This window comes from Lynx rufus, unplaced genomic scaffold (genome assembly GCF_022079265.1).
Source record: "Lynx rufus isolate CCGP_SWC_20201006 ecotype Redwood Valley unplaced genomic scaffold, mLynRuf1.p SCAF_16, whole genome shotgun sequence".
Lineage (NCBI taxonomy): Eukaryota > Metazoa > Chordata > Mammalia > Carnivora > Felidae > Lynx > Lynx rufus.
The window spans coordinates 24,168,462-24,188,301 of NW_025814830.1; the positions used below are offsets into that span (position 1 = coordinate 24,168,462).

A 19,840-nucleotide genomic window follows, 5' to 3' on the forward strand; every position below is an offset into this window, starting at 1 on the left:
CTGTCAGTACAGAGCCTGATGTGGGGCTTGAACTCATGAACCGCAAGATTGTGACCTGGGCCGAAGTCACTCACTCAACTGACTGAGTCACCCAGGTGCCCTTAACTTACTTTACTTCTAATGCTGAACTACGGTTCTGGGGGGTGCCTGGGTGGCTTAGTCAGTTAAGCGTCCAACTTCAGCTCTGGTCATGATTTCACGGTTCATGAGTTCAAGCCCCACATGAGGCTGTGTGCTGACAGCACAGGGCCTGCTTGGGATTCTCTCTCCCTCTCTTTCTGCCCCTCCCCCGCACTCTCTCAAATAAACTTTCAAGGAAGGAAGACAGGGAGGGAGGGAAAGAAGGCAATTGAAAATCAGTCTGAACAATTGACCTAAATAAAATTTGCTGCTTAATTACTTGTGAGTTGATTATTTACCTGCATTAAGATGTGCTACAAATTCTTACATGCCGAACAAAGTTGAGGGGAAAGACATTTTAGTCACCTCTTTTGTTTAACTTCTATTGACCTTTACTTAATTTCTTCAACAATACCATATGTGTTGACCTTTTACTGGGAATTTCTCAGAAAGGCAGGGTAGTTTGAAATTCCTTTCCCAAAATGGATAAATGACCAGAAATGTGAATTAAATAAAAGTCATCCAAATAATAATCCTTAATTTAGGGAAAGTATAAATTGCACATAATGTAAAATAGTAGTGTGGTTTAGATTAGTGTTTTGAATCTAAAGTAATGGTTATTTTTCTTAGAATGGAAGATAGAAAAAATTGTTTCGAGTGTGTTCTAGTTTGTATTGAGTTATTTCTTCATGATGTTGTTTAATTGTTTTATGTGCAGTTCATGAGTGTCTAGGGCTACACTTAATAGCTGTAATCAAATATAAATATAACTTACTTTTCAGAGCCAGTATGGCAACTTTTTGAATTTTATTAGTAACGACCTTACACCGATTTTTGAGTGCCTTTTAGGTGCTAGGCTGTATGAGCGAGGCCTTATTACCCCACCCTCCTGATAAGGAAGCTGAGATTTAGAGAGGTTGAGGAACTCCTTCTGGGGCATTCATTTCTTTAGCTATATTTATTGAACGCTTTATGCCATGTTCCACTCTCCAGGTCTGAGGGATCCAGGCGTGGATGAGATAAGCAAGACCACTGTGCTCACAGAACTTACAATCTCAGAGATTTAATGTAATTTTATCTAGGAAGAAAAAATGACAGCATAATTGGTTCAGGTGCCGTATTAGATGGGTTTACGTTGAAAGGCCTCTCCGAGGAGGTAACATTTGACCAGAGGCCAACATGAGAGGTCATATAAAGTCAAAGGCAGGATTCCATCCCAGGTCTGTCTGATCCTAAAGCTTAGTGTATGTTCTGTGAAACTTACAGGAACTCCCTACTTCAGTACGTAACATATATCTGAAAAGGATGGTCAAAAAAATAAAATACGCAGATTTGATTCAAATCTGTGCAGAAGCTGGCACGTTCTCATGCAGGCAGTCCAGAAAAGGGCATTGGAACCTTCCTAGGGCCCCAGGCAGCAGGAGGCAGAAAGCCAAGGTATCTGTTACCATATAACAAAGCACCTCAAAACTTTGTGGCTTAAAACAATACTCATGAGTTTTTCTCAGGGTTTCTATAGGTCAGAGATGGTTTGTCTCTACTCCACAATGTCTAGGCCAGGGGTTCTCAACTAGGGGCAGTTTTTCCCCACAGGGAACATTTGGCAATGTCTGGAGGTATTTTTTGTTCTTATAACTTGGGGGTTGCTGCTGTTATCTAGAGGGGAGAAGCCAGGGATGCTGCTCTTATACCCTACAGTGTAGAAGGGACCCCAAAGAATTGTTTGGTCCAAAATGTCCATGGTGCTAGGGTTGAGAAACTCTAGGGTTTCTGCCAGAAAACTGGAAGGCAGAACTTCTGAAGTCTTGTTCACTCATACGTTGATAGTTGGCTCAGGGGCTGTCAGCCGGAACACCCATAGGTGACCTCTTCATATGACCTAGGCTTCCTTATAACATAGTGGCTGGGTTCCAAGGGTAAGAGTTGAAAGAGAAAAAAGAGCAAACACATGTGAGTCAGGTGCAAGCCGTGGTGCCTTTCACGACCTAGCCTGTCATGTTCATGTGTCCTGTTGCTTATAGAAGTCACAAAGTCCCCCCCAGATTCAAGGAGAGGGGAAATAGATTTTACATCTTTATGGGATGTGGCAAGGCTTGGGAAGATCATGCAGAAATGGAAGTACCATTGTGGCTATTTAATATATAATCTACCACAGCAGGGGCTCCTGGGTGGCTCAGTCGGTTGAGCGTCCGACTTCAGCTCAGGTCATGATCTTGCGGTTTGTGGGTTTGAGCCCTGCGTCAGGCTCTGTGCTGACAGCTCAGAGCCTAGAGCCTGCTTCGGATTCTGTGTCTCCTCGCTCTGTCCCTCGCCCATTTGTGCTCTGTCTCTCTCTGTCTCTCAAAAATAAATAAATGTAAAAAAAAAAAATGTATAATCTACCACAGCAAATCCATCACTTTCCCTTCCCACCTAAGACGTTAGAGAGCTAGCCTGCCTGGGTGACCCACACCCTTCTGTATAACTGTAAACATAATTGTTTGTTGCTGTTGTTCCATTTGTCCTGTGTCGGAAGAAGGGACAGTAAGAAAAGAGTAAAAGTGAGCAGGAATGGGAAGGGGAAGTTGGGTCAGTCAAAACCATAGAAACCATTGAAGCCATGGAGGTGTAGTGGCCTAGCCCTGTGCAAACAACAGTTGTTGACTACGTAGTGGACTTAGGTCGGTGAGGAAGTACTCTGATTTGGGAGACATCTCCATGCTGGTTCTGCCTAGCACCATGATGGCAACCTGTGAAAGGCTGAATTCCGTCTACGAAGGCTAGCTCAGGCTTAGCATGTGCTAAAGAAGGAGATCAAATGAAAATCCAGTGTCTGGAAGGCAAGGACTATCCGTAGAATGCTCCCTTGTTATGATTATTTCAATTGTGGACGTCTTTTCAAACTCAAGTATGTAGCTCACAAGGAACTGTGGAAATTCAGGCTCAATATCAAAAGTGTTAATTATAATAGCATATATTAAGATTTAACATGCGGTGTTTTGATTGTTTCTTTTCCTACAAGGTAACTTGTCTTAGAGAAAGACAAATGTGTATTTCACTTTTGTGTTTTAGATTTTGCTAAGCATGTTGACTTTCTAGAAGCCATAAGTAGTGCCTTGAGGGCCCTTTTGCAAACAATGGCCTCCAAGAACATTTCTCAGGTAAGATTCTTAAAAATTTTTATATGAAACCAGCAAAGATTCTGCATTATGGAGGCAAAGTTAATAACTTTTTTTTTTTAAGTATTTATTTTGGGGGGGCGCCTAGGTGGCTCAGTTGGTTAAGTGTCTGACTTTGGCTCAGCTCATGGTCTCACGGTTCATGAGTTCAAGCTCCATGTCGGGTTTTCTGCTGTCAGCGCAGAGCCCACTTTGGATCCTCTATCTCTCTCTCTCTGCCCCTTCCCCACTTGCGCCCACTCTTTCTCTCAAAAAAAAAAAAAAAAATTAAAAAAACATATTAAAAGTATTTGTTTGAAGAGTAATGTATGATCCTTGTAAAGAGAAATCATATGTGCTTAAAATAAAAAGTAAAATATTTTCCTTCTTCCCGCCAGTGCCACCAACACACACAATCTTTTTTATCGATGTAACTTGGTTGACGTACAGGTCACAAATATGTTCTCTGAAAGCCATCAGTCTTCTGTAACAGTTTACAGAAATTTTCAAGCATGCCTCCTGACCCTCCACAGTGATCCACAGGCATCTCTGTGATAGGTGCTTTCTCACTTTTATTTTTTGCTTTTTATTAAGGAAATTTTCAAACATCTCTAAAAGCAAAGATAATAGTATCACCAACCACAGGTGTCACTGAGTTGGCAACATCCTGGCCTTCTTGTTCTCTTTATCTCCCTTACGCTTTGTTTTTGTTACCTGGACTGCTTTAAAGCAAATTGTGTTTATTTCACCCATAAGTATTTTATTATGTGCTTCATTACGTGTCTGTGACAGAAAATGGACTTTTAAAAAACATGACCACGGTACCATTACCCCCAAATTAACAGACATTGCTTTATCATCATTTGATATATGCAGTCTGAGTTCAGTGTTTTCTGATTGCCATGAAAATGTCTTGCTTTTGTTTAGATCAGAACCCAAACAAGATCTACACATTGCTTTTGGTTGATACTTCCGTTTCAATTTTTTTTTTTAACGGCTTTAGTGAGATTTAATTCACATACCATACGATTCACCCATTTGAAGTGTACCATTCAGTGGTTTTTAGTATATTCACAGGTTCTTAAATCTCTTAATTTAAAACATTTCCCCTACCAACCCCCCTCTCCCTTTTCTATTTATTGATTGAAGAACCTGTTATTTGTCTTGAAGAATTTTTCTCATTCTGAGATTTGGCTGGTTGCTAACAATGGTAATGTTAATGTGTCCCTCTGGGGTCCATATATCCTAGGAAGCTAGGTCTAGAGCCTTAATTAGATTTGGGATCAAATTTTTTGGCAAGAATAATTCATAGTGTTGTCTGTATTTTCTACTTTCCTATCACAAATTATGTATTTTCATAAATAGTGATGTTAAGATTAATCAGTGGATTCCTTAGTGGTTGTAGCCAGCAGGGATTACTGTTGTCTAGATCCGTTATTTTATCAGTGGTTGCAAAATGGACACATTCTAATCTTGTCATTTTTTTTACATTTATTAGCTGTGATTCTACTATAGAGAAACTTTCTGTCTCCTCCGTTATTTGGTAACTTTGAAATAAAGTCCATACCAGAAAGATGGGATAAGTGTATATGATCCTGCACCCCTACACTTTTCTCCAGAATAATATGTTAGTGCCCTCAGCAATCTCAGAAAGTGATCAGTGAGGTGTTTTTTTGTTTTGTTTTTAAATTTTTTTTACATTTATTTATTTTTGAGAGAGAGAGAGAGAGACAGACAGAGACAGAGCACAAGTGGGGGAGGGCAGAGAGAAAGGGAGACAGAATCCAAAGCAGGCTCCAGGCTTTCAGCTGTCAGCACAGAGCCCGATGCGGGGCTTGAACTCAAAAACTGTGAGATCATGACCTGAGCCGAAGTTGGACGCTTAACCGACTGAGCCACCCAGGCGCCCCCAGTGAGGTTTTTTAAATATCATTATGAACTCGTGGTTTTTAATAGATTTGTATTTCATTCCAGTATAAGCTTTTTTTCTTTGATGCAGAAACTGTCCCATCTGTCGGGACACTTGAGTGGCTTAGTCGATTAAGTGTCTGATTATTGATTTCGAGTCAGGTCATGATCCCAGGGTCATGGGATTAAGCCCCATGTGCTGAGTGTGAAGCCTGCTTAGGATTCTGTCTCCTTCTGTCCCTCTTGCTCGCCCACACTGTCCCTCTCTCTCTCTCTCTCTCTCTCCCTCTCCCTCTCCCTCTCTCCCTCTAAAAAAAAAAAAAAGAAAGAGAAGAAATCCCATCTGTCGGTAGTAGAAGTCTCTTCTCTGTGGCTCCTGAGCCCACTAGATTTGAGAGCTTCTTGAGTACAAGCAGCTGTCCCAGACTCATCTTGTACTTTTCCTGCTTGAAACCTGGAGTCATTTTCCCCAGCAGCCCTAATATCTTTAGTGGGAAATTAAGTTTTGGAATACTTTTGCTATGTTGTTGTTGCTTCTGGACTTTTTTTAGTGGAAATAGCTAGGAAATAAGAATTTCATGGGAAGAGAAAAAATAAATCACAATGTCATGCTGATATTTCCAGTTTAAGTAAAAAGGCTAAAGTATTTTTACTTAACTTTAGATATATATTTGTATCTTTTTTGTACTGCAAATCTTGCTTCTTAGTGATGTTGAAATTATTTGCTTTATCCTACAGAATGTATTTAATAGTTTCAAGATAACAATGCTGTTATTACTAACAGTAACACAACTGAATGTAGTTTAAGATTTCTTTGTGATTCTTCTTGTCCTTAGGAAAAATTCCTCCAAGACTGTACAAATTGCTGTGTTTTAAAGTTGCTTGAAAAAATTCTCTTTGTGGCTTGTTATAAAGTTAGTTTCAATTGTTTTAGCTTTCCTTTTTTTAAGAGTCCTTTTCTCATTTTGCCTTAATTTTTATTTTACACAGTTTCAGTAACAAAACTGAAACAGGTTGGAACGGCTGGTTCAGTCGGTAGAGCATGAGACTCTTAATCTCAGGGTTGTGAGTTTGAGGCCCATGTTGGGCATGGAGCCTAGTTCAAAAACACACACACACACACAAACTGAAACAAGATATATTCAGAGGAAAATATAATATATACATACGATGGGATATTTTTCAGCTTTAAAAAGGAACGCAGTTGTAATACTATCACCTAGGTGAACCTTGAAGACATTACATTAAGTGAAATAAACCAAACACAAAGGACAAATATTGTATGATTCCATTTATGAAGCACCTAGAACAGTTAAATTCATAAGGACAGAATGTAGAACAATGGCTGTCAGGGGTTAGGGGAAGGAGAGAGTAGGGGCGTCCTGTTTAAGGGGATGGAGTTCTGGGGGTGGATGGGTGATGGCTGGTTGCACAGCAGTGTGAAAGTACTTCCTGCCACTGAGCTGTACACTTCAAAGTGTATCCCTTTGGCCCTGTTCTTCCCTTTCTGGTAACCATCCATTTTGGTTTTTGATTTATCATTCTATCGTTCTTATTTTAAAAACATAAGCAAATATGTAGGCATTTGTATTTCAGCCCTTTCTTCAAAGTAGTGCTTCTGCCCCTTGCTGTTTTTCCCTCCTTTATTAATCATCATAGTACATAGGTATCTTTCTCATTTCTTTTTTTTTTTTTTTTAATTTACTATTTCTTTTGAGAGAGAGATTGTGCGCAAGAGAGAGCATGTGCGCAAGTTGGGGAGGGTTGGAGGGAGAGGGGGAGAGAGAATCCCAAGCAGGCTCTAGGCTGTCAGCACAGAGCTTGACACAGGGCTCGATCCCACAAACCATGAGACCATGACCTGAGCTGAAATCAAGAGTCAGATGCTTAACAAACTGAGCCACCCAGGCTCCCCTCTTACATCTTTTTTTACAGCTTCATATTATTTACTCCGTCGTGTAGGTGTTCCTTATTCATTCAACCTGTCTGCTATTGGTGGGTATTTTACTTTCCAGTCAGTCTTTGCTATTATAAATAGAACCGCAGCAAATAACTTTTTTACAGATGTTATTTTGTGTTTTTGCCATTGAGTCTTGGGGATAGATGCCTAGAAGTGGGCTTGCTGGGTCAGAGAAGAGATGGAGTTCTAATTTTGCTAATTACTGCTGTAGTCCCCTCCTTAGACTTTGAGCCATCTTGAATCTCCACCAGCAGTGAGAGTGCCTATTTTGCTGTAGCCACACCAGGAGAGTACATTGTCAGAATGTTGGATTTTAACCAGTTTGATAGCTGAGAAGTTATATCTCATTCTAATTTGCATTTCTCTTCTTCTGGGGAGATTGGATGTCTCTTTATGTATTTTCAGGGCCTTTGGTTTTGTTTTGTTTTGTTTTTCTGTAACTGTTCCTGTGTTTTCTCAGTTTTGCTATTTTGGTGGTGGTCTTTTTCTTCTTCATATATAAGGCCAAATCTTAGGGCCTCGCCCCCAGTCGACTTAAGCAGAAACTTTGGGGAGGGGCCCAGTGGTCTATATTTGAAGAAGTTCTCCAGCGGATTGGCATGCACACTAAGTTTGGGTGTGCTGTAGTAAGTGTGCTATACCATCCTTGCTCCTTCCTTTCTAAAATCTTCCAGTTTTGATTAATATGTCATTAGACCATACCACCCACTTCTCTTGGTTATAGCCATCCATAGGGTGCCCAAGGCACCCTTTGTTCCTTAAAGATTCCTGCTGTTGGGCTTTATTACTCTTCAATAGTCCTGTCATGATTCTAGGTGACTTCAGGATCCACATAGATGCTCCCCCAAGTGACCTGGCTTTGAAGTTCCTGGACCTCCCTTTCTCTGGCCATCTTGTCTTCCTTCCTACTTCTACTCCATGGCCACACCCTAGAGCAGAGCTTCCCACACTTTATCTTGGTCCACAGCATAGTGAGAATGTCTCTGGTGCTTTTCTGTCAAATACAGTATGCGCTGTTGGTCTTTAATATATAAACCTTAAATTTTTTTTCTTTGTATATTTGAGAATTTTCTTTCAAGAACATAACTTTTGACCCATAGTTTCTTCGAAATGGGAATGGTAATAATGGAGAGAGGATTAGAAGACCCTATACTGTAGGGCCTATAGAAATATAAAGTATTTTTATTGATTTTGCATGATCTTCAGCAGTAGCTTACTGGGTCAGTCTGATGTTTAAAGAGAATTACTCCCAGCTCATGCCCAGTTAATGTCTAGGCATTCATATATATTCAGGCCATAGATTTTCAGATGGGCTATGTATTGGGCATGAGCATGGAATTTGAGAACTAGAAGGACCCTGGCTCTCTAATGCTTTACAAAAAAAGGAAACCAGGGACTAGAGGTGCTGAATGACGGCACTAAGACTGGAGTGCGACTGTCCTGCTCCCCTGTCTAGTTCTCTACCTTGTAGGTTTGTGCACACTGGGCAACTTAACGTTTGTGAGTCATGCTGGTAGTAAAGCAGCCTGCCTTCATCATTCATAGCAGCCTTGTTCTGGCTGTGAACAATCCTGTGGTTGGTGGGATTGTTTCCAGTAGAGTGTTTTCTAAGAAACCTGAGCCTATTAGCTATTTTCCTTTAGATTTGGCAGAAGCAGTGCAGATGATTCAGATATGAGCTTGTTTAGAATTGTTGAGTATCTTGGGGCACTTGGGTCAGTCAGTTGGGCATTTTACTCTTCATTTCAGCTCAAGTCATGATGTCACAGTTTGTGAGGTCAGGACCCATGTCAGGCTCTGCACTGACAAGGCAGAGCCTGGTTGGGATTCTCTCTGGATTCTCTCTCTTCCCCTCCAACTCTCAAAATAAATAAATAAACATTAAAAAAACTGTTCAGTATTTTATATGTGTGTGTGTATATACATATGTGCATTTTTGTGTGCATTACTTAATCCTCTTAGCCCCTCTGCATGTGATCACTGTCCCTGCATTACTCATGGAGAAATGGAGAACTTAGTGGGGTCAAGTATTTTGCACAGGATTGCTAAGTGGTAAGGAGTAGAGCCAGGTTGTGAATTCAGGATGTCAGATTCCAAATCCAAAGCCCTTAGTTACCATGCTGGGCTGCTCCTCACAGGTGATAGCCTGGCAACATGATATTCGAATTCTCTTGTGATACCTGCGTCCACATATGTGTTCAGATTATCTTAAAATGAAAATTGTCACTACACGGCAGAAGCACTATATAATTTCGTGGTTTTTACAATCTCTAATAATTTACCATACCACACACATCTCAGGGTAAGTTCTTGCATAGATTCAGCCAATTTTTATTAAAGCTACAGGATTTTATTTACATTTTCAAAACGTTCTTATGATTAATGTTAAAAAGAAATTTGAATCTCTTTAGTCTGCGTACATCTGACCAAAAGTCTTCTTCAAATGAAACTAATAGGAAATGAAGCCCCTCTTACAGGCCTACAGCTGTGGTAGATTGAGTAATAACAGTGACATGAACAGGCCTCATCTTAGTTCAAGAATACCAGCTGTATTTAGGAGCAATTAGAGTAAGTAATAACTTTTCTTAGTGACATTCCTGTCAGTCCTGTTGTGCGTACTATTGGAACTGGTCGAGTTTAACACCGTAAATACTCTCTTCTTCCTTTTCAACAGTGCATGACTCCCGATCAGTTGATGACATTGTGCACAGCCGGCATTCATAGTAGTAATACAGGGGTGAGAGTAAACGTTGTTAGTATTTTAGGAATCACTGGCAGCGTCCTTGCCAAAGAAGATGGAACACTGGAAACTCTTAAGGTAAAACTATATGCTTCTAATGTAAAATGTTAAATCATTAGAAACAGGGTAATTGTTGGTGTGGGATTTTTTTTTTATTTTTCTGAGAGAGGGGGAGGGAGGGAAGGAGGGAACATGAGTGAGCGAGGGATAGGCAAAGGGAGAGGGAGAGAGAATCCCAAGCAGGCTTCATGCCCAGTGCAGAGCCTGACGAGTGGCTCAATCTCATGAGGGTAAGATCATGACCTGAGCCAAAGTCAAGAGTCGGACACTCAACCAACTAAGCCACTCAAGCACCCCAGTGTGGGATTTTTAAAAACTTCTGTGGACATCATGAGAAGAAATCCTATCAAGAATTTGCTTACTAAAGTACATTATTAAAATATGCCCTTTGAATTTGGCTTGATCTGCCTACATGAATTAGATAGGTACTTGAAAAGTTGAGTTGCATTTTGCCGTTTAACTTTATTCCAGAGATACTTTTTCAAAAATGAACTTGTCTGCAGTGAAAGACGAGTTCAGCATTGTCTCAGGTACCTCTGCTTTTGCTGTTACATAAAATATGAGCATGTTCCATTCTCCTAGTGATGAAGGAACCGCTCGCCAGTTCTCTTAGCACGCCCGGCCAACGTGCATTCTGAACAGTACCACACAGTCCCCTCTGAGGCCACTTCGTAAATTTGAAGCCGCAAGCTTCAACATAACTTGCTTCCAGCACTTCATCGAGGCACAGTCGCTCAGGAACTAATCTGCTCGAGACACAGCATCACTAGTAACTAAAAGGACAGTGATAGTAAAGTTACCTTTCATTGTGGTAATAATTGCTGAAGTATTAATTACTAATTCATGGGTAGTAAACCATTTGTTAGGAAGTACTTAAGTTGCTAACAACTTTACAACAATGACTCATTTTTTTTAACGTTTATTTATTTTGGGAGAGAGAGACAAAGCATGAATGGGTGAGGAGCAGAGAGAAAGGGAGACACAGAATCCGAAGCAGTCTCCAGGTTCTGAGCTGTCAGCACAGAGCCTGATATGGGGCTTGGACTCACCAACCATGAGGTCATGACCTGAGCCGAAGTTGGACGTTCAACCAACTGAGCCACCCAGGCACCCGAACCATGACTCATTTTTAAGAACCTTATTTTGAAAAGATACCTGCACGTAACAAAACAGACAAGTAAAAAGAATATTAATGAAAAAACTCCTCTCCCTTTATAACTTTCCCCCAGTTTAACTGTAGAGAGGCAGCCACTGTTACCCCTTTCTTCTGTGTTATTCTAGATATATAGACACATAAACGAGAGAGAATGTAGCTGTGTGGTTGTGTGTGTGTGTACAGCCATGTGCATGTTTAATCACTTCCTGCCCCTTAACACTGTAATTCCCAAGGTCCACTTGAGCGGAGCAACAAGTTTTCCTCAGCTATAACATGAGATTTTTTTGAATGTTTGTATTTAGTCACATTTCCAAACATGAAGCAAAGCAGAGGGGCACCTGAGTGGCTCAATCGGTTAAGCGTCCGACTTCGGCTCAGGTCATGATCTCATGGTTCGTGGGTTCAAGCGCTACATCGGGCTCTGTGCTGACAGCTCGGAGCCTGGAGCCTGCTTCCGATTCTGTGTCTCTCCCTCTGTCTGCCCCTCCCCCACTCACACTCTGTCTCTCTGTCTCTCTGTCTCTCTCTCTCTCTCTCTCTCTGTCTCTCTCTCTCTCAAAAATAAATAAACATTAAACATTTTTTAAAAAATGTTTTAAAGCTCGGTATTAAAGGCATCATGGTATTTTGCCCCTGTTGGTTCAGTATGCATGTCTTAAAAATAGGGACAGTTTGTGACATAACCACCATTATCACACCTTACACAGTCAGCAATCACGTCTCATACATGGTCCATATTCAGATGTTTTCAGTTTCAAAAACATTTATTTATGGATAGTTCGTTTAAACCAGGATTTAAGTCAAGTCTATGTGTTGTGTTTGGTTGTGGATCTTCTAAGCCTCTCTCAATCTGGAAACTTCTCCCTGGCAGTGCCTACCACTACCTGTTTGTTTGTTTGTTTCTTCCTTTCTTTTTGAGTAAGCTCTATGCCCATCGTGGGGCTTGAACTCAAAACCCTGAGATCACGAGTCACACCAGCTGAGTCAGCCAAGCACCCCTACCACCACCTGTTTTTTTCCTCAATTCCTAGGGTTGTCTCATAGTGTCCAACCTTCTGGATTTGTCTGATTGCTTCCTTGTGTTGTTAAGCTTGTTCTTTTATTGTCTGTATTTTCTGCAAACTGGAGGTTAGATCTAAAGGCTAGGTTAGATTCAGATTCAGGCTAATCTTTTTAATAAGACTACTTCCTATGTGATACTGTGTGTTTCATATTTTATTATAGAATATTGAATCTAAACACTATCCTAGAGGTTGTCTGTATTACTTAAATTTAGATAAGGAAATTGGGGCCCAGAGTGGGTAATGAACTGTCCAAGAGTCAGGCTGTTATTTACGTCACAGCTGGAGCTTGGACTCGCTATTCTTAGCATTTCCACTCTCCCACTGATAGTACCAGATGTGCACATCACCCTTAAGACATAAAGGATGAAGGAGAACAGCCAAAACAAAGTAAGTTTACTTTTGAACAATTCTTCGCAGATTGGGAATGGCCTGTTCATTAGCCAGCTAATTGTCAAAGTATGGATGGGTGTTAAAGGTCATTACAGGGAAGCACTTTTTTTTAACATATATTTATTTGCATCTTGACATGACAGGGAAAGACTTTTTGAGGGAGATGGGAAAAATTTAATTTCCAAAGTCAATCTCTCATAGATCATTTATGGATTTTAATTTAGTTTATTTAGGAATGTAAACTTAATTTATCTAGTTTATATTATACATGGTGTATTTATTTATTTATTTATTTATTTTTTTTAAAGTTTTTTAACGTTTATTCATTTTTGAGACAGAGAGAGACAGAGCATGAACAGGGGAGGGGCAGAGAGAGAGGGAGACACAGAATCGGAAGCAGGCTCCAGGCTCTGAGCCATCAGCCCAGAGCCCGACGCGGGGCTCGAACTCGCGGACCGCGAGATCGTGACCTGAGCCGAAGTCGGACGCCCAACCGACTGAGCCACCCAGGCGCCCCTATATGGTGTATTTATAAATACATGTGAAGTCTTTAATTTTTAGTTTTTCAAAGTTTAAAAAAAATTTTTTTTAAGTGTATTTATTTTGAGAGAGACAGAGCATGAGCAGGGGAGGGGCAGAGAGAGACAGAAAGAGAGAGAGAGAGAATCCCAAGCAGGCTCTGCACTGTCAGCACAGAGCCCAACACGGGGCTCAAACTCACAAAACCATGAGATCATGATTAGAGCTGAAATCAAGAGTTGGGCGCTCAACTGACTGAGCCACCCAGGTGCCTCAGTTCTTTCAAAAAAATTTGTCTCTGGCATTTCTAAGTTTTAAAAGACCATGTGTGAATCGTTGCCACATTCAAAGTTAGTATGGATTTTGGAAACTGAGGTTAGAATATTGGACAATAACAGTGTGTTTTGTTGTCTCCAGACCATCGGGTGCTTTCTGCTTGAGGTTGCCACTAAAGATCCCTCCCTCGTGGTGGCAGGGGAAGCCTTGGATGCCCTCTTCGATGTTTTTGCAGACGGGAAAGAAGCTGAAAGGGCCTCAGTTCAAATTAAACTGTTGTCTGCTCTGAAAGAATTCCAGCCAGTCTTCAAAACGAAGGTATGTAGCTGTTCTGTTTAGAAATGCTTAGGTCGGGGCGCCTGGGTGGCGCAGTCGGTTGAGCGTCCGACTTCAGCCAGGTCACGATCTCGCGGTCCGTGAGTTTGAGCCCCGCGTCGGGCTCTGGGCTGATGGCTCAGAGCCTGGAGCCTGTTTCCGATTCTGTGTCTCCCTCTCTCTCTGCCCCTCCCCCGTTCATGCTCTGTCTCTCTCTGTCCCAAAAATAAATAAACGTTGAAAAAAAAAATTAAAAAAAAAAAAAAAAAGAATCTCTCTCTAAAAAAAAAAAAAAAAAAAAAAAGAAATGCTTAGGTCTAGGGGCGCCTGGGTGGCGCAGTCGGTTAAGCGTCCAACTTCAGCCAGGTCACGATCTCGCGGTCCGTGAGTTCGAGCCCCACGTCGGGCTCTGGGCTGATGGCTCAGAGCCTGGAGCCTGTTTCCGATTCTGTGTCTTCCTCTCTCTCTGCCCCTCCTCCGTTCATGCTCTGTCTCTCTCTGTCCCAAAAATAAATTAAAAAAAACGTTGAAAAAAAAGAAATGCTTAGGTCTCAGGGAGCCTGGGTGGCTCAGTCAGTTGGGCGTCTGACTTCAGCTCAGGTCACGATCTCACACTTCGTGAGTTCGAGCACCACATCGGGCTCTGTGCTGACAGCTCAGAGCCTGGAGCCTGCTTCGGATTCTGCCTCTCCCTCTCCCTCTGTCTCTGCCCCTCTCTTGCTCACTCTCTGTCACTCTCTCTCTCTCTCTCAAGAATAAATAAACATTAAAAAAATATTAAAAAAAAAAAAGAAATGCTTAGGTCTCAACGTCCTACAAGAAGGGGGTGTGTGTAGTTCCCTTCATGCAATTGCAGTGATTCACAGAGCACTTCATCCCCAGAACTGAAGAATGCTTGTTGGCTGAGTCAGAGCTCCGTCCTTTCTGTTGAATCACTGTGATGTGGGCGGAAAAGGGGTAGACGAGGTCCCCCCCTTGCCACAACAGTTCAGTCGTGCTAACAGTGCTCCTGTAGAAGCACTGAAGTCTGTTGCCTACAAAGCACTTTCGTATACATTGTAAACTTATTTTATATCATTAGAGGTAATTTATTACAGCTGGATTTCCACATTATGAGTATTTCCCTTTGATGCTCTGAAAAAAGGGCAAAGTCCAGGCTGATCTCTGTTGGGGAATGTAGCTACCTTCATTGGCCCATTTATTTACTTATTAGTTTGTTTATGTTTATTTATTTATTTTGAGATAAAGACAGAGCACATGAGCAGGGGAGGGGCAGAGAGAGAGAATCCCAAGCAGGCTCTGCACTGTCAGCACAGAGCCCGACGCAGAGCTCAAACCCACAAACTGTGAGATCATGACTTGAGCCGGATGCTTAACTGACTGAGCCACCCAGGCTTCCCCTTTTTATTTATTTTTTGTTTCAATAGAAACATCAAAACTAACTTTCAGTTAAAAAGTAATTTTCAAATACTTGGTGGCTGGGGGAAAGCAACCAGTAATTTAAAAAAAATTTTTTTTAAGTTTTATTTGTGTGAGAGAGAGGGCAGGGAAGGGGCAGAGAGAGAGAATCCCAAGCATGCTCTGCACTTACAATGAACTGTGAGATCATGACCTGAGCTGAAATGAAGAATTGGGTGCTCAACCTACTGAGCCACCCAGGCGCCCTGCAACTAGGAATTTTAAAAACAGCCTTGAATCACATGTCTACAAGTTTAAGTTTACCATTCTCCACTTACCTAAGTCTCCATTTCTGGGAGTACCCAGCTATCTCAGTCTGTGGAGCATGCAACTCTTGATCTCAGGGTTGTGGGTTCAAGCCCCATGTCGGGTACAGGGTTACTTAAAAATAAATAAATAATAATGATAATAAAAATAAATAAATACAAAATCTCCATTTCTAAATTATGTCATTTTGAGAAATAAAAATACTTGTATTTTTTGCTTTTAGATTTTAAATTAAACAGTTGCTTTAAAATCTTTGTCAAAAGAATAGAGGTTTTGGTGAAAAATTAGCCTACTTCTGTTGTTTTCCAGTATATTTCTTTTATCTAACAGGCTTTTAATGCAGATTTCAGTTCTCGAGGAGAGAACTCTGTGATAACTTTTTAGGAGAATGTGACTGTATGTCTAATAATTTAATAACTGTGAAGTAACTGCTTGAGCTAAAGCCAACCTTATATGTCTAATACCTTAAATTTTCTTAAGTTCTTTTGAGGCATAAAGAGTTTTCCAGAAGAAAAGAAAAACAGCAATGCACACCATGCACATTCTATGTCATAGTTACATCTGAAGTCAGTGTTGGTTTAAGAACGTCAGTATTGGGGGGGTGCCTGGGTGGCTCAGTTGGTTAAGTGACCAACTTCGGCTCAGGTCATGCTCTCACGGTTTGTTTGTTCAAGCCCCAGCTGTGCTGACAGCTCAGAGCCTGGAGCCTGCTTTGGATTCTCTTTCTCCCTCTCTCTCTGCCCCTTCCCTGCTCACACTCTGTCTCTCTCTCTCAAAAATAAATAAGCATTAAAGAAAAAATTAAAAAAAAAAAGAACATCAGTATTGGTTTGTTTTTAACATTTTTATGTTTCAGCATCATGTATTTAAAAACGTAGTAATAGTGGCTGACATTTATTAAGATTCACCAGTGTGTAATTTAAGTTGAACGGTTTATCCCTAGTTGAGGCCTGTAGGCTTTTTTGTTTCCTGGGTTGTTGGGGTTTTTTTTAATTGAGATACATTTGACCTATAGCTTTGTATTAGATTTAGGTGTTCAGCATAATGATTTGATATGTGTACATATAGGGAAATAATTACTACAATAAGTTTGGTTAACATCCATCACCACACACAATTGCAATTTATTTTTTCTTGTGATGAGAACTTTTAAGAACTTTTAAGCTTCTACGCTCATAGTAACTTCCAAATGTATGATCATAGCTGCCAACTACAGTCACCATGCTGAACATGACATCTCCATGACTTATTTATCTTGTAACTGCAAGTTTGTGCCTTTTGACCCACTTTGCCCATGTTTGTCTGTTTTTTAAGCAGTGATGTTTTATTCTCCCCTGTTTTCTGCCTCACTGGTAACCACATTGAATGATGTTTCTCCACATAAAGACGGATGTGCATTAGTGTTTCCCCCTTTGTTATCCAAACCGTAGACTAACATATTCCCAATCCAGTACTCTGTGTGTTTTCACGTAACACTGTCTCCTAGAGATATTTCCATACCAATATTAGTGGGTGTGTCCAATTGTTCTTAGAGGGTACGGGGCCTTGAAACTTCTGAAAGAGGAGTCTGCAAGGCAAGGAGAAAATATCCCCTGTTTCCCTGCAGCTGCAAGGAAAGCAGATGTGGTTGAGCCTTCAAACTACAGAAACCAGTGTGTAGGGAGGAGTTATGTAAACTATGAACCAGCAAAATAACCCCTAACCTCTGTTCCGATTGATTTTCCTACTTAATATGCATTGCTCTGGTAATGATGTTTAATTGTTTTTCTTTTCTCAAAGGTATAAAGCCCTAGTGAAGTTTCTTTGTTAGCCAGAAAGGCAGCCTGTAGTTTTTCATATGAAGCTCCTCTGTGAATGAAGCCACAATTGCATTAAAGACTGTTTGGTATATATTTAGCCCCGAGTTGCATTTAAACACTATATAAGGGGTGCCTGGGTGGCTCTGTTGGTTGAACATTCGACTCTTTTCAAGTATATATATATTTTAAGTTTATTTTGGGGGGGGGAGGGGCAGAGAGAGAGAGAGAGAAAGAGAGAGAATCCCAAGTAGGCTCACCACTCGGCACAGAGCCTGATGTGGGGCTTGAACTCCCAAATCATGAGGTCTTGACCTGAGCCAACGTCAGATGCTTAACCCAGTGAGCCGCCCAGCCTCCCCTAAAGATATTTTCTTTATTTTTTTATTTTTATTTTGAGAGAGAGGGGGTGCGCCAGCATGGGGAGAGGCAGAGAGAGAAGAGAGACAGAGAATTCCAAGCAGGCTCTGTGCTGTCAGCTCAGAACCCAGTGCAGCTTGGTGTCAGGAACCAGGAGATCACGACCTGAGGCAAAATCAAGAATTGAATGCTCAGGGGCGCCTGGGTGGCTCCTTCAGTTAAGTGCATCTGACTTGAATTTTGGCTCAGGTCACGATCTCACATGGGATCATGGGATCGATCTCTGCATTGGGCTGTGTGCTGACAGTGTAGAGTCCGCTTGGGATTCTCTGTTTCCCTCTCTCTCTGCCCCTCTCCTGTGCATCTGCACGTGTTCTCTCTCTCTCTCTCTCCCTCCCTCTCTCTCTCTCTCTCTCTCTCTCAAGTAAACATTAAAAAAAGAAGAACCCACTTATACAATGCATTTTAACTGAAGAACTTCTCTAGAGCGGTGCCTCTCGAAATTGCCCTGTGATCAGCAGCATCGTAATCACCTGGTGTTTTGTTACAAATGCAAATTTCCAGACCCAAGTCCAGACATGCTGAAAATCAGACACTGTGGATGGGCCCACCCATCTGTTTTTGTTTTTGTTTTTGTTTTTATGTATGTATGTATGTATGTATTTGTAGAGAATGCTCCTGAGTTGGGGAGGAGCAGAAAGAATCCCAAGCAGACCCCAGTGTGGGGCTTGAACTCTTGAACCATGAGATTACGACCTGAGCCTAAGTCAAACGTTTAACCGACTGAGCCACCCAGGTGCCCTATGTTTTTTTAACAAGCTTCCAGATGATACTGTTGCATGCTAAAATTTCAGAACCACTGCTCTAGACTGGAGGCGAGGTCTAGTTTACATACCATAAACCTTATTCTTTGGAACGCTACAATTCAGTCGTTCTTGTAACTGTTGTTTACAAGGTGCATAATCTTACTTTATCTTTATGGCTCACATACTATATTCTTTTACCTTGGAAAGTGAGAATCTTTCACCATATTCTAGCAGCTCTTTTTTTCTGAAAATAAATACACCCAAAATCAAATGCTATCTTATCTAAAGGAATTAGTAATATATGTCAAATCACATATGATTTTTTGGCAGATACGAAAAGAAGGGAGAGGTAAATACAGTCCAGATCAGCTGTGTGTTCTCGACAATGTGAAGATGAATTTGAGAAGGTTTGTCGCTTACCAAGAAACTGTTGAGAAAAGACTGACTACTTGAACTACTGAAAGACCAGTTCTTGCCCCAAGTGTTCAATGCTAAAAAGTACCGAAGGGTTTCCTTTGAGTGTATGTGTTTCTAAAAGTCATTTTTTAAATCCCCATATCCTGTACATTAATTTGAGGTTTGCAAAAACTTCAAAACCTGTCGGAAACTCTCTTTTGAGCTCTGGGATCTCTGTGGCATTTCTAGTTTCTGTAAGTGATGTTTCCTGCATGTTTTAATCACTGGAAACACGAAGAGGAGAAGAGTAGAAACACAAAGGAATCTCAGGTGGCTCTTCATCAGCAGCAAAGAAACTTTCAAACAATCATGTTTTCCTTGAATTTTGCAGGAAGAGAAAATCCAAAGCATTGCTTGGATGCTCTTTAAAGCAAGTATCATTTTATATGTGCTGCCAGAGTGAGCAAGCCAAGTATCATTTTATATTAGAGGAATCTTTAACTAAATATGAAGACAAGCTTTTAAAAAGGATTTTGGTATGAAGTAAAGCAATTACATTTACCTTTTCTGAAGAAGTGAGTGGATTGAGTGTGTATTCCAGCTATTTAGTAGAATATACTAATGAATTAATGAGACCATTGTCATCCTCTACAAATGGAGCTGATCAGTTACTGCTGTGTAACATCACTCCTTGTTTAATTTGATATGGAATCAATTAGGAGAGAATATTTTTCAATAAATAACTTGGTAATTGAAAACTTTGTGTCTTACAAAGTCTTTTTTTAAGATACCAGATAATCCTGTTCCTGGGTTGTTTGCTTGCTAATGGATATTGCTTTGACTGTATGTGAGACATTAAAAAGACTTACAGCAGGAATCCCCAGCATTACTCTTCAATGTCCTTGCATTAATAGGGTGACAGCTGGAGCAGGGGATGGGGGAGTTTCAGTGACATCATTGTCTGAGGGCGGAGGGGGGTGGGGGGTGGTGGTTCTGGACCAGCTCCATTGTCCATTCATTTGCCTGATCAGAAGAGTTGTTGATGAAGATTTGGAAATTTCCCCACAATTGATCTCAGTTGTCCTGTTAAAAGGCCCAGTACCTAGTGTAGG

General features: G+C 40.9%; 1 protein-coding gene across 2 annotated transcripts in view; it reads left to right on the top strand.

Annotated features, from left to right (window-relative positions):
* HEATR3 (HEAT repeat containing 3) overlaps positions 1-19,486 on the top strand; it is a 41,629-nt gene extending 22,143 nt beyond the window's left edge. For both annotated transcript variants that reach the window (XM_047078370.1, XM_047078372.1), the window contains 4 exons: positions 3,172-3,260; positions 9,800-9,943; positions 13,472-13,648; positions 18,663-19,486. In XM_047078370.1, coding sequence (XP_046934326.1) covers positions 3,172-3,260; positions 9,800-9,943; positions 13,472-13,648; positions 18,663-18,785 — 533 coding nt within the window. In that variant the 3' untranslated portion in view covers positions 18,786-19,486. The remainder of the gene's footprint in view (positions 1-3,171; positions 3,261-9,799; positions 9,944-13,471; positions 13,649-18,662) is intronic.
* Positions 19,487-19,840: the final 354 nt, after the last annotated feature.